We start from the raw sequence: 13,915 nt of genomic DNA on the forward strand, positions 1-13,915 counted from the left end.
CGGCGTCGCGGCGCGTGCGCAGCCGCAGCGCGCCGTCCGCGTGCTCCCACGTCAGCAGCGCTAGCCCGCCCCCCGCACCACTCCCGGACCCCTCCTCTATATACACACTTAAGTTTACCACCACAATTGTAATATTTCTAGATAACGTATTATGTCTGCGAGCGAGGGATATGTCGCCGCGCAGTGAACAGTATCGCAAGGTTTAGTTCACCGACCGAAAGGTAGAGGTGCGCAGTGTTGTGCGCAGGCGACGGCGGTGCGCACGTGCGGCGCGGGCAGCGGCACGAGTCTTGCGGCGCCCGCCAGCTGCCGGCGCGCGGCGACCGCGGGCGCGCCCAGCTCCGGCGAGCCGCAGTACCGGCCCCAGCGCACGCCGGACACGCCCGCCATCACCTCCGTCTGCCGACACAGGAACGGGACGTGCAGTAGACACAGTTGTGTAGTGTGGGCGCGCGTAGTGTGAGCGCGGCGGTGGTGTACCTGTGTGCGCGGCGCGAGGTCGGGGGCGGGTGCGGGGCGCGCAGTAGACACAGTTGTGTAGTGTGGGCGCGCGTAGTGTGAGCGCGGCGGTGGTGTACCTGTGTGCGCGGCGCGAGGTCGGGTGCGGGTGCGGGGCGCGCAGTAGACACAGTTGTGTAGTGTGGGCGCGCGTAGTGTGAGCGCGGCGGTGGTGTACCTGTGTGCGCGGCGCGAGGTCGGGTGCGGGTGCGGGGCGCGCAGTAGACACAGTTGTGTAGTGTGGGCGCGCGTAGTGTGAGCGCGGCGGTGGTGTACCTGTGTGCGCGGCGCGAGGTCGGGTGCGGGGCGCGCAGTAGACACAGTTGTGTAGTGTGGGCGCGCGTAGTGTGAGCGCGGCGGTGGTGTACCTGTGTGCGCGGCGCGAGGTCGGGTGCGGGGCGCGCAGTAGACACAGTTGTGTAGAGTGGGCGCGCGTAGTGTGAGCGCGGCGGTGGTGTACCTGTGTGCGCGGCGCGAGGTCGGGTGCGGGGCGCGCAGTAGACACAGTTGTGTAGTGTGGGCGCGCGTAGTGTGAGCGCGGCGGTGGTGTACCTGTGTGCGCGGCGCGAGGTCGGGTGCGGGTGGGGGGCGCGCAGTAGACACAGTTGTGTAGTGTGGGCGCGCGTAGTGTGAGCGCGGCGGTGGTGTACCTGTGTGCGCGGCGCGAGGTCGGGGGCGGCGTGCGGGGCGCGCAGTAGACACAGTTGTGTAGTGTGGGCGCGCGTAGTGTGAGCGCGGCGGTGGTGTACCTGTGTGCGCGGCGCGAGGTCGGGGGCGGCGTGCGGGGCGCGCAGTAGACACAGTTGTGTAGTGTGGGCGCGCGTAGTGTGAGCGCGGCGGTGGTGTACCTGTGTGCGCGGCGCGAGGTCGGGTGCGGGTGGGGGGCGCGCAGTAGACACAGTTGTGTAGTGTGGGCGCGCGTAGTGTGAGCGCGGCGGTGGTGTACCTGTGTGCGCGGCGCGAGGTCGGGTGCGGGTGCGGGGCGCGCAGTAGACACAGTTGTGTAGTGTGGGCGCGCGTAGTGTGAGCGCGGCGGTGGTGTACCTGTGTGCGCGGCGCGAGGTCGGGTGCGGGGCGCGCAGTAGACACAGTTGTGTAGTGTGGGCGCGCGTAGTGTGAGCGCGGCGGTGGTGTACCTGTGTGCGCGGCGCGAGGTCGGGTGCGGGTGGGGGGCGCGCAGTAGACACAGTTGTGTAGTGTGGGCGCGCGTAGTGTGAGCGCGGCGGTGGTGTACCTGTGTGCGCGGCGCGAGGTCGGGTGCGGGGCGCGCAGTAGACACAGTTGTGTAGTGTGGGCGCGCGTAGTGTGAGCGCGGCGGTGGTGTACCTGTGTGCGCGGCGCGAGGTCGGGTGCGGGTGCGGGGCGCGCAGTAGACACAGTTGTGTAGTGTGGGCGCGCGTAGTGTGAGCGCGGCGGTGGTGTACCTGTGTGCGCGGCGCGAGGTCGGGTGCGGGGCGCGCAGTAGACACAGTTGTGTAGTGTGGGCGCGCGTAGTGTGAGCGCGGCGGTGGTGTACCTGTGTGCGCGGCGCGAGGTCGGGTGCGGGGCGCGCAGTAGACACAGTTGTGTAGTGTGGGCGCGCGTAGTGTGAGCGCGGCGGTGGTGTACCTGTGTGCGCGGCGCGAGGTCGGGGGCGGGTGCGGGGCGCGCAGTAGACACAGTTGTGTAGTGTGGGCGCGCGTAGTGTGAGCGCGGCGGTGGTGTACCTGTGTGCGCGGCGCGAGGTCGGGTGCGGGGCGCGCAGTAGACACAGTTGTGTAGTGTGGGCGCGCGTAGTGTGAGCGCGGCGGTGGTGTACCTGTGTGCGCGGCGCGAGGTCGGGTGCGGGTGCGGGGCGCGCAGTAGACACAGTTGTGTAGTGTGGGCGCGCGTAGTGTGAGCGCGGCGGTGGTGTACCTGTGTGCGCGGCGCGAGGGCGGGTGCGGGGCGCGCAGTAGACACAGTTGTGTAGTGTGGGCGCGCGTAGTGTGAGCGCGGCGGTGGTGTACCTGTGTGCGCGGCGCGAGGTCGGGTGCGGGGCGCGCAGTAGACACAGTTGTGTAGTGTGGGCGCGCGTAGTGTGAGCGCGGCGGTGGTGTACCTGTGTGCGCGGCGCGAGGTCGGGTGCGGGGCGCGCAGTAGACACAGTTGTGTAGTGTGGGCGCGCGTAGTGTGAGCGCGGCGGTGGTGTACCTGTGTGCGCGGCGCGAGGGCGGGTGCGGGGCGCGCAGTAGACACAGTTGTGTAGTGTGGGCGCGCGTAGTGTGAGCGCGGCGGTGGTGTACCTGTGTGCGCGGCGCGAGGTCGGGTGCGGGGCGCGCAGTAGACACAGTTGTGTAGTGTGGGCGCGCGTAGTGTGAGCGCGGCGGTGGTGTACCTGTGTGCGCGGCGCGAGGTCGGGTGCGGGGCGCGCAGTAGACACAGTTGTGTAGTGTGGGCGCGCGTAGTGTGAGCGCGGCGGTGGTGTACCTGTGTGCGCGGCGCGAGGTCGGGTGCGGGTCGCGCAGTAGACACAGTTGTGTAGTGTGGGCGCGCGTAGTGTGAGCGCGGCGGTGGTGTACCTGTGTGCGCGGCGCGAGGTCGGGTGCGGGTGCGGGGCGCGCAGTAGACACAGTTGTGTAGTGTGGGCGCGCGTAGTGTGAGCGCGGCGGTGGTGTACCTGTGTGCGCGGCGCGAGGTCGGGTGCGGGGCGCGCAGTAGACACAGTTGTGTAGTGTGGGCGCGCGTAGTGTGAGCGCGGCGGTGGTGTACCTGTGTGCGCGGCGCGAGGTCGGGTGCGGGTGCGGGGCGCGCAGTAGACACAGTTGTGTAGTGTGGGCGCGCGTAGTGTGAGCGCGGCGGTGGTGTACCTGTGTGCGCGGCGCGAGGTCGGGTGCGGGGCGCGCAGTAGACACAGTTGTGTAGTGTGGGCGCGCGTAGTGTGAGCGCGGCGGTGGTGTACCTGTGTGCGCGGCGCGAGGTCGGGTGCGGGGCGCGCAGTAGACACAGTTGTGTAGTGTGGGCGCGCGTAGTGTGAGCGCGGCGGTGGTGTACCTGTGTGCGCGGCGCGAGGTCGGGTGCGGGTGCGGGGCGCGCAGTAGACACAGTTGTGTAGTGTGGGCGCGCGTAGTGTGAGCGCGGCGGTGGTGTACCTGTGTGCGCGGCGCGAGGTCGGGTGCGGGTGCGGGGCGCGCAGTAGACACAGTTGTGTAGTGTGGGCGCGCGTAGTGTGAGCGCGGCGGTGGTGTACCTGTGTGCGCGGCGCGAGGTCGGGTGCGGGTGCGGGGCGCGCAGTAGACACAGTTGTGTAGTGTGGGCGCGCGTAGTGTGAGCGCGGCGGTGGTGTACCTGTGTGTGCGGCGCGAGGTCGGGTGCGGGGCGCGCAGTAGACACAGTTGTGTAGTGTGGGCGCGCGTAGTGTGAGCGCGGCGGTGGTGTACCTGTGTGCGCGGCGCGAGGTCGGGTGCGGGGCGCGCAGTAGACACAGTTGTGTAGTGTGGGCGCGCGTAGTGTGAGCGCGGCGGTGGTGTACCTGTGTGCGCGGCGCGAGGTCGGGGGCGGCGTGCGGGGCGCGCAGTAGACACAGTTGTGTAGTGTGGGCGCGCGTAGTGTGAGCGCGGCGGTGGTGTACCTGTGTGCGCGGCGCGAGGTCGGGTGCGGGTGCGGGGCGCGCAGTAGACACAGTTGTGTAGTGTGGGCGCGCGTAGTGTGAGCGCGGCGGTGGTGTACCTGTGTGCGCGGCGCGAGGTCGGGTGCGGGGCGCGCAGTAGACACAGTTGTGTAGTGTGGGCGCGCGTAGTGTGAGCGCGGCGGTGGTGTACCTGTGTGCGCGGCGCGAGGTCGGGTGCGGGGCGCGCAGTAGACACAGTTGTGTAGTGTGGGCGCGCGTAGTGTGAGCGCGGCGGTGGTGTACCTGTGTGCGCGGCGCGAGGTCGGGTGCGGGGCGGGCAGTAGACACAGTTGTGTAGTGTGGGCGCGCGTAGTGTGAGCGCGGCGGTGGTGTACCTGTGTGCGCGGCGCGAGGTCGGGTGCGGGGCGCGCAGTAGACACAGTTGTGTAGTGTGGGCGCGCGTAGTGTGAGCGCGGCGGTGGTGTACCTGTGTGCGCGGCGCGAGGTCGGGTGCGGGTGCGGGGCGCGCAGTAGACACAGTTGTGTAGTGTGGGCGCGCGTAGTGTGAGCGCGGCGGTGGTGTACCTGTGTGCGCGGCGCGAGGTCGGGTGCGGGGCGCGCAGTAGACACAGTTGTGTAGTGTGGGCGCGCGTAGTGTGAGCGCGGCGGTGGTGTACCTGTGTGCGCGGCGCGAGGTCGGGTGCGGGGCGCGCAGTAGACACAGTTGTGTAGTGTGGGCGCGCGTAGTGTGAGCGCGGCGGTGGTGTACCTGTGTGCGCGGCGCGAGGTCGGGTGCGGGTGCGGGGCGCGCAGTAGACACAGTTGTGTAGTGTGGGCGCGCGTAGTGTGAGCGCGGCGGTGGTGTACCTGTGTGCGCGGCGCGAGGTCGGGTGCGGGGCGCGCAGTAGACACAGTTGTGTAGTGTGGGCGCGCGTAGTGTGAGCGCGGCGGTGGTGTACCTGTGTGCGCGGCGCGAGGTCGGGTGCGGGTGCGGGGCGCGCAGTAGACACAGTTGTGTAGTGTGGGCGCGCGTAGTGTGAGCGCGGCGGTGGTGTACCTGTGTGCGCGGCGCGAGGTCGGGTGCGGGGCGCGCAGTAGACACAGTTGTGTAGTGTGGGCGCGCGTAGTGTGAGCGCGGCGGTGGTGTACCTGTGTGCGCGGCGCGAGGTCGGGTGCGGGTGCGGGGCGCGCAGTAGACACAGTTGTGTAGTGTGGGCGCGCGTAGTGTGAGCGCGGCGGTGGTGTACCTGTGTGCGCGGCGCGAGGTCGGGTGCGGGGCGCGCAGTAGACACAGTTGTGTAGTGTGGGCGCGCGTAGTGTGAGCGCGGCGGTGGTGTACCTGTGTGCGCGGCGCGAGGTCGGGTGCGGGTGCGGGGCGCGCAGTAGACACAGTTGTGTAGTGTGGGCGCGCGTAGTGTGAGCGCGGCGGTGGTGTACCTGTGTGCGCGGCGCGAGGTCGGGCGCGGCGTGCGGGTGCGGGGCGCGCAGCAGCTGGCGCGGCGCCTGCCCGTACGTCCGCACCATGGCCTGCGCCGCCGTGCGATCCACCTCGTCCTCGTGCACGCTCGGGTCGAAGCCGTAGTAAGTCTGCGGACATTAGTACGGCATTCTAGCGATACTCCAACAATAGATGGCGACACAAATACGAGTTCGAGAATACTGACGCAAGCGGGGAACACGTTGATGGCGTCGACGGCGGCCTGGCCGGTCTGCTTGTAGCCGAACACGAGGTCTATCCAGTGCGGCAGACGCTCGGTGACGAGGGGCGCCTCGAGGGCCTGCCGGTGCGCCAGTGTGAAGAGACGCGCGTCGGCCGCCCAGCGCGGCAGCTCCACCGCGTCCACGCGCGCGCCGCACTGCCGCACGCCCAGCTCCAGACCTGCTCCATATCACTATACTTTCACTATCTTTGTTGTAGCGACACAAGTTTGTCGATGTTCTAAACTATCTTGTTATGAATATTAGTATGTGCCGATATCGGTAGCGCACCTTCATCGTTGTAGAACATCTCGGGCAGGTAGAAGAGCTCCGGGATGAGCTCCTTGACGTCTGTGGGGGAGTCGTGTGTGATGAGACGCCACGTCGTCGCCAGAGAGTGGAATGTGCGGTCCGGCATGTCGAAGTTGTTGTCTGCGAACCCACGCCAAATGTTTACTCATGGTAACGAGGTCCATGGCTTTAGCGTAAATGTAATTTGTAAAAAACGACAAAAGGAAAGGCCTATTGTGGTGTAAATGTGAGAGGCTCCTCTTGTGCCGCGGTACCTTGGTAGTTGAGGAAGAGCTCGGTGAAGGGCGGCACGCGCACGAGGTAGTGCAGCACGCCGCCCGAGTTGGAGTAGAGCGAGGCGTAGTGGTGCGGCTGCCGGGACAGCAGCGGGCTGCAGCCCTCGCGCCGCGCCGCCTTCAGGTCCTGCGCACCCCGCAACCGCACTCTATCATGTTTGTCTCCACACACACAATACCACACTACTGTCTGTTCACTCACGTTGTAAGTGTTGATGTAGTGCTGCTCCCTCTTCTTGTTCTGCACGGCCATGGGCTTGCTCAGGTCGCGGAATGAGGCGGGGTCGTGCAGGTCCAGCATCTTGGAGGTGTAGTCGGCGATGATGAACGGCAGCACGGGGTACTGCATCAGGTCGTTGTAGGACCGCCCCGCCAGCCCGTTCAGCGCCATCAGGTACTCCCAGTTGGTGATCGTGCCGTTGCGCCATTGATTCATCACATCCGAAAGACTTTCCTGCTCGGTTCTGCAGCATGATATTAATAATTAAGTAGGTAGTTGGTTACAAAGATCAAGAGAAAGTATAGTTACCATGGTACCTGTTGGGCAGATGTGCGGCGTCGAGCGCGCGCAGGAAGGCGTCCCGCTCTGCGGTGGCGGCGAAGGCCAGCAGGTGCGCGTGTCCCGACAGCAGGAACAGCTCGGCGGCGCGCTCCTGCAGGCACCAGCGGCGCGGGCACACGCGCGACACGCTGCCCAGCGCCCAGCTCTGCGCCGCGCACGACGAGCCCTCGCCCTCGCCCTCCGCGCCCTCCTCGCCCTCCTCGCCGCACCACTCCGGCACGAAGTGGATGCACCTGCGTTTGCACAAAAAGTCCATCGCTATCCGATACTGCATTCTGCAGCCTTGTCACCCATCCCGGGGAGCAGTAGCAGAGCTATGGCACGGACCGGTCGCTGAGCAGCAGCTCGCCGCTGGTCTCGCGGTCGACGGTGACGTGGTGCACGCGCGCCATGAACGCCACGCTCTCGGTCGGCTGCAGTCGCGCCGCCAGCCCGCCGTGCCGCGCGCCGCTCAGCAGCGGGCCCAGCACGCTGCGCAGCGGACCCGGCTGCGTCGCAGCTTCTGTTCGTCGAGGACACAAACATGAGAATACCTCTACGATGTTATACAAGAAAATGTCGGAATATACTGGTAAGAGGAGTGCTCACCGGCCTTGTAGCGCGCATGGGGCTGGAAGCAGCGCGCGGGAATGCGCAGATGTGCGCGCCGCAGCCGCACGCGCACTCGGCCCGGCCCCTCCGTGCTGTCCAGCTGCCAGGCCGCCGGCCAGCCGCTGGGATTGTGCCACACGCCTAACGAGCAAACATAGTATATAGATAGAGATGTAAATTGGAGATCCAGCTGCAGCGTCTCCCGCGTCGTGCACTGACCGCGCTCGTGCGTGTGCGTGTCGATGAGGCGACGCCAGCGCGCGGCTGCGAGTGCGGCGGCGGCGTGCGCACGTCGCAGGTGCTCCAGGAAGTGCTTGCGCTCGCCGTTCTGAGCCTCCACCACGCGCCGCGTCACCGCCATCGCGCTCTCCGTGCACCGCGCCGCCAGCACCTCGCGCGTGAACACCGCTCTTAAACGATTATTTTGTTAATTACATTTTCAACTTTTAAGAATATGGAAGCCACATTTTAATTAAGCTTTTGCCGTCTAAAACGTTGCCTTAGCTGTAAAAAGATTTGAATCGACGGAAATGCGAACTGACTTGCCGACGGCGGCGCGCTGGCGGGGCCCGTCGCCGGCCTTGGTCCAGCGCTCCTCGTCCTCGGCGAGGAAGCGCTCCGCCTCCGCGGGCAGCGCGTCGCACGGCAGCCGCTCCGCCAGGCCGGCCTGCGTGGCCACCGCCCAGTCGCGCGCCCAGTCCGTTATGGCCAGCTCCACGCCCGCGCCGCCCGCCGCGTGGATGTGCTGCAGCATGATCAGCAAGTACGCCGACAGCTGAAACACAAACGTTTGTAGGGTCGACTTCAAGTGCCAAAAAAATCCGAAGTTATTACAACGTCGACCGCGGCGGGGACGTACTTTGTGCATGCCGGTGGGGTCCTTGGGCGCGAGGTGGGCGAGGGCGGGTCGCGGCGCGCGGTACAGCGCCCGCAGCAGCGCGGGCTGCAGAGCGCGCGTGCCGGCCGCCGGGCTGGCCGCCCACCAGAACAGCTCCTGCAGCTGCGCCGCGCACTCCGCGCCCCACCCCGCCCACCACTTGGCGCGCTGCTCGCCCGACCCGCTCGCTCCTGATACGAGATCACATTTTAATGAACACGTGGACTACAAGTTAGAAGTAAAAACGTGAAGAAGGCGAGATGGATGTATCAGCGCTCACCGAGCAGGAGCGTGTCGAGCAGACGCCGGAAGAGCGGCTCCTCGGCGTGCAGCGCGGCGCGAGGCGAGCGCGCCAGCAGGAAGGCGAGCGCGCGGGCGAGCGTGCCGCTGTAGCGCGCGCACAGCTCCGACCGCGCGCGCCCGCTCTCCGCGCCGCCCAGCACTGCCCGCATACAACGATATTACTATGTTTCATACAGTTGCAGAAGATATTCGTGACGTTTTGATGCGAGATTCTTAAGTCAAAAAAGTAATAGAGAGACGTTGAAGATGTGACTGTCACCGTTGGCAAAATAGTTGGTGTGTTTGTTGTGTGTGGCGTAGCAGTGGTCGAGGTGCGCCTCCAGGTGGTCGAGCTGCGCGGCGAAGAGTGCGGCCTCGGCGGCGCGGGCCAGCCGGCGCACGCCCGCCGCGCCCCGCCCCCGCGCCGACCCCGACACGTACCGCAGCTGCTGGTGGATGTCCACCGCGCTCTGCACACACAGCCGGTTAAAATTATTATTTATTATTTTGCAGCTAACATTTCTTATTTCCAACACATTCGTTTTCATGGTCATCGTATCAGATTTGCTATTTTAAAAATAATAAATCCAAAAAAGAAATGCGGCTTCAAAACAAAATATTCTAAAACAAAATTGCACAATGAAGTAAAAATTGAGATCAAATTGAGATCGATTAAGCGAGTCGTTTACCTGCATGGTGTGGTTGTTAGCGAGGGCTTTGACGGCGAGCTTGTTGAGGAGATCGAACAGGTCCTCCAGCAGCAGGTCGCGGCCCTCGAACTCCTCGTCCATGCGACCCAGATCTCGTACCGCCCGCACCACCACCTCCGCCAGCGCCACCTCCGTTAGCGCCTTCAGCGACACCTGCCGCACCACACACGTTCGTTCAATCTACGTCCCCAGTCCACTCGTAGTAGGTCCCCGCGAGCTCTCGGCGGCGGCCACCTTGTGCACGAGGCGGCGCAGCAGCAGCGTCACGTTGTGCGCCAGCGGCACCGAGTGCAGCGAGACCGGCAGCAGCGCCAGCAGCGGAGCGCCGCGCTGCGCCGCTTCCTCCCCCAGCTCCACCCAGATGTCGTCCTTCAAAACGAATATAATTGTTGTAATAGAGGTTTACAATAACAAAAAATAAGACATATAGACGCCAGCACTCACGTCGAGCTGATCCTCTAACGGCACATCACACTTGGTGAGCAGCGCGGCGCACGCCGTCGCCAGCTCCCACGACCCGGGGTACAGAGATATCTAAAAGAAACGTATACACATTTAGCGGTCGCTATTTTTTTCATTTCAGGCAGCCGCTTGCTCGTTTGCCACCATATTAATCTGTAATGAAATATTATAGTATCAGGACCTGATCGGCGAGGTGTGTGTAGTAATGTGCGCCGGCGGCGGTGTGGGCGAGGGCGCGCGGGGCGCGGCGCTGCAGTGCGCACACGCAGCGCACCACGGCCGCGCGCACGCACGCCGTGCGATGGTTGGCCAGCACCACCAGGCTCTCCGCCAGCACCGGCCCGCACACCGTCTGCTGCCGCAAGCGCAACACTCGTCAAAGTAACAAAACATCTGTCACTGGATATAATATTAGTATCGGCAATTCCGTAGCGAATTGAGTATGCGAAGTGATGTTACCTGAGCGAGCAGATGGTCCGGCAGCGCGGCCAGCGAGTCGCGCAGCAGCAGCAGCAGGCCCGCGCACGCCGTCCAGCCCGGCTCGGCGCCCGCGCGCACGCGTCTCTGTGCAACGGAACGTTCAACGTACAATATGGTCTACGTAGAGGAGACGTAACGCGGACACATGAGCCGACCTGGTGGTAGATGCCGCCGGTGTACAGCTCCACGGTGGTGTGGCGCAGCTCGTCCTCGTCCACCAGCACGTAGCCGCTCAGCGCGTCCGCACCCCCCTCACCACCCTCACCCCCCTCACCACCATCACCTGCATTCACCGACCATGTCATTGAAACTTTCTCTACAATTTATATCTCTACTGTAAAAATTATGTACTTTGAAAAGTTAATTTATGAAAGAAACGAAAAGATGGAACTCACCTATAGAAGTTCCGTTGGTTTGCGTCGCCGCACCATTTTCCTTCCTGTTTCAGAGATAAACATTTTTATTATTGGTAATTTTTGACAAACAACAGATGTACTTTGAAATAAATATGTTATTGTTAAAAATAAATGTAGTTAATATGAATCGAACAAATATCGGCTACCTGCTGTCCCTGATGTGTGCGTTGATGATGCCCTTCATGTGCTTGGTGTTGTCGGCGCCCGCGTTGCTCTCCTCGGGAGGGTCGTTGAGCGCGAGGCTCTCCAAACTCTTCCTAAGTTTGTTCTGCTTGTTCTTGCGCTTGTTCATGAAGGTGAGGAAGTTGAACTCGCTGGCCTCCGGCGACTCCGCCGTCAGCAGGAAGTAGAAGTTGGCGCGGGAATGCGTCACAAAAGTATCGCTCGCCTGAAACATTATCCGCTATTCATATCTCTATCTCAAGTATCGTTTCCGGCTACTCTTAGATATTCTCGAGGCTTTTGATCATGTAGTGAGGCAGACGGCAGACGGCTGACCTGGTGCATGAGCAGCAGGAAGTCACACAGCAGCGCGAGGTGAGCCGGCAGCGGCGGAGTGCCGACCAGCGCGCGCACCAGCTCCACCAGGCTGTTGCTGGCCGACGTGCTCAGCGGCCCGCTGTCTGAGTTCAGGAAACGTTCCTGCGCAGACAGAACACACTCGGTACACTTGTAGGATAGGTAGATAGCTAGATCTTATAATCGGGCCATAAAATATAAATTGCTCAATCGCCTATATTTAACCGATGGAAGAGCTGACACACAGAATGAAGATATTTCCCCTTCCGATGCGTCCCCTCCTCCACCAAGTTCGCTTAGTGTTTTCGAAGTGATCGCAATAAGGATTTTATTAAATATACATTAAGAAATTAAATTGCATTGTTGTCTATATTTACATTATTTTTATTAATGACATACCTAATGTTGACACATTATTGATTATAATCTCACTGGCTTACCGGCCAGTAACTTAATTATGAAAGAGGTGATACACCACAGTTTTTATAGACTTAATTTGTGTTGCATTGTAGGCGTAGTCACCTTGCAGGCGAGCAGGAGGTGCCGCAAGAGGTGCGCGCGCGCCGCCTGGTGCTGGTTGAAGGCGCGGCGCGGGCCGTCGCGCAGCAGCGCGCAGATCGCCTCCAGCGCCAGCGCCCACAGCGACCCGTTCTCCGTCACCTCGCCGCCCTCCACCTCCCACGACACCTGCACGGTGTGGAGGTGCGGCCAGGCGCGCAGCAGCAGCAGCAGCAGGCGCGGCTCGCGCAGTGCGCAGTCTGCGCGCGCCGCCAGCCGCACCGACTGCCCGCTCACGCTCAGCAGCGGCCCGGTGCACGCCACGTCCAGGATTTCCTGAGGGCCACGTTACATGTTTCCTTGTTTTACAATTGCCGCAGTGGGAAGTGGACAGTGGGCAGTGGGCAGTGGGCAATGGGCAGTGCGCACCTTGAGCATGTGGTGCGAGACGCGGCAGGCGGGCGCGGCCAGCACGGGCAGCAGCAGCTGCAGCGCGTCGCGTGCGTATAGTGCGGCGTGCAGACGGGCGTCGATGCGCCCCGCCCGCAGCGCCACGCCCAGCGCCGCCGCCTGCTGCTCCGCGCTGCCGCCCGCCTCCACCACCTGGTCAGTGTCAATACTCTTGTTATATTTTTGAAATAGGTGTTATAAGTTGTTGTGGTTGTGGTTATGGTGTTATAAACGAAAGACTAACAATTGCAGTGTATGCTCGCCAACAGAGAAAACAGCGAAAAAAAGCGCATCACGAGTTAACTCGTGACCGGTCAACAAAGTGTTAATATTATAACCGAGAACGATAATAAAGTTTAAAACGTGGAAGAAACATTACTCTCGCAAATAAGTAGAGCAGTATTTCGGGTCCGCCGAGCAGCAGCAGTGCGGGTGCGAAGCCGCGGTGTCGCTGCACGTGCGCGGGGCCCGCCCACTGCACGCGCAACGTGTCCGCCACGCCGCTGCCCGCGCACCCGCCGCCCCGCCCGCTGAACCCTGATACTGATGCAGTCAATGTTGACAATTATAATGAAAACAACTACCTTAATAATTTTATGTCCTTTAAATACATCGATCTGAAGCTTATTATATCACCTGTCTGCGGCGCGGACACCTGCTGGTAGAGGTTGATGTGTTGGTGCGCGTGCGCGGAGTACGTCGCCAGCAGCTGGTCGTGCAGCTCGCGCAGCGCCGCCGCCGGCATCTCGAACACCTGCCCGCAAACGACACCTCGCTCACAATATTCATATCACATCGATTCCAAATATTTCCAACATTACCACGAATCAATGTCACGCGATGCGTCGTTGCTTAGCGAGTTAAAATAACTTCCGGCTTACCTGTTCCCAGTCCACGTTGATGTCCAGCACGTCGGGAGTCAATATAGCCGAGTAGTTGGGCTCCTCGCACATCACCTGGTACATAATCGACAAAATAGATAAGACTCGGCCGTGTCCACTTGATCGTTGTCAAATAAATATTTGTAATGTCAGTATGTCGGTGCGCACCTGACAGGCGTGGTCGGGGCCGTGTGCGGCGAGGTGCAGCGCGGCGGGGGCCGACAGCACGGCCGCGCGGTACAGCGCCAACGGGCCCAGTCGCCACATGGCCCCCGCCCCCGTCCCCACCCCTGCCCCCGACACCTGCCCCAGCGACACGCTCGTCGCCGATATCTTGCGCACCAAGATGCCTGCATTGACGTAAACGTACCCACATTATTGGTATATGCCATTTTTTTAAATGTACTCAAGTTTGAAAACAGTCATTAAAACTATGTTCACCTTGTAAAGGCAACGACACGGTGTCGCACTCCCGCCCGTTCAAGTAGAATGTCACCTGTAATCGAAACATGTCGCAATTTTTTATTGCACGCTTTTATTATACGTTGGTACGTCAAACGGTATTTAAATCATAAATAAAGAGAGTACCTGTATGTGTATCTTGCGGCGCAGCACCGCCTCGCGCACGTTGAGCGCCAGGCAGGACCAGCGCGCGGGCCGCAGCCGGCACGCCGCGCTGCCCTCGCACAGCACGCGCGCCCCGCCCCCGCCCGCCTCCGCCCCGCCCCCGGACACGCCCCCCGACACGCCCCCGGACACGCCCCCGCCACGAGACAGCCGCACAGACGGCACGCCTGACACCGCACACAACATTATTGGCAACATTTCTTCTAGCA

General features: G+C 62.7%; 2 protein-coding genes and 1 long non-coding RNA gene across 3 annotated transcripts; all 3 read right to left on the reverse strand.

The window, feature by feature from the left end:
- Positions 1–207: 207 nt before the first annotated feature.
- Positions 208–7,519, reverse strand: LOC106712681 (serine/arginine repetitive matrix protein 2-like). The gene is made up of 10 exons (XM_045678600.1): positions 7,483–7,519; positions 7,241–7,415; positions 6,889–7,146; positions 6,554–6,815; positions 6,331–6,478; positions 6,056–6,196; positions 5,731–5,945; positions 1,923–5,653; positions 1,566–1,732; positions 208–1,079 (listed from the first exon to the last, which is right to left on the reverse strand). Exons 1-10 carry the CDS (start codon positions 7,517–7,519, stop codon positions 208–210), a joined length of 6,006 nt encoding a protein of 2,001 aa, XP_045534556.1.
- A 1,307-nt stretch (positions 7,520–8,826) lies between these two features.
- Positions 8,827–13,346, reverse strand: LOC123721123. Its single transcript, XM_045678601.1, has 16 exons — positions 13,248–13,346; positions 13,080–13,154; positions 12,835–12,952; positions 12,578–12,741; positions 12,178–12,351; positions 11,773–12,084; positions 11,230–11,373; positions 10,878–11,119; positions 10,711–10,754; positions 10,471–10,598; positions 10,295–10,399; positions 10,017–10,190; positions 9,818–9,907; positions 9,608–9,742; positions 9,353–9,526; positions 8,827–9,133 (listed from the first exon to the last, which is right to left on the reverse strand). Exons 1-16 carry the CDS (start codon positions 13,344–13,346, stop codon positions 8,903–8,905), a joined length of 2,409 nt encoding a protein of 802 aa, XP_045534557.1. The 3' UTR covers positions 8,827–8,902.
- Positions 13,347–13,362: 16 nt separating this feature from the next.
- Positions 13,363–13,759, reverse strand: LOC123721142. Its single transcript, XR_006756152.1, has 3 exons — positions 13,668–13,759; positions 13,521–13,575; positions 13,363–13,429 (listed from the first exon to the last, which is right to left on the reverse strand). It is a non-coding gene; the product is annotated as an uncharacterized LOC123721142 (long non-coding RNA).
- Between the last annotated feature and the right edge of the window lie 156 nt (positions 13,760–13,915).

The sequence above is a fragment of the Papilio machaon genome, chromosome 7 (genome assembly GCF_912999745.1).
Source record: "Papilio machaon chromosome 7, ilPapMach1.1, whole genome shotgun sequence".
NCBI classification, from domain to species: Eukaryota; Metazoa; Arthropoda; class Insecta; order Lepidoptera; family Papilionidae; genus Papilio; species Papilio machaon.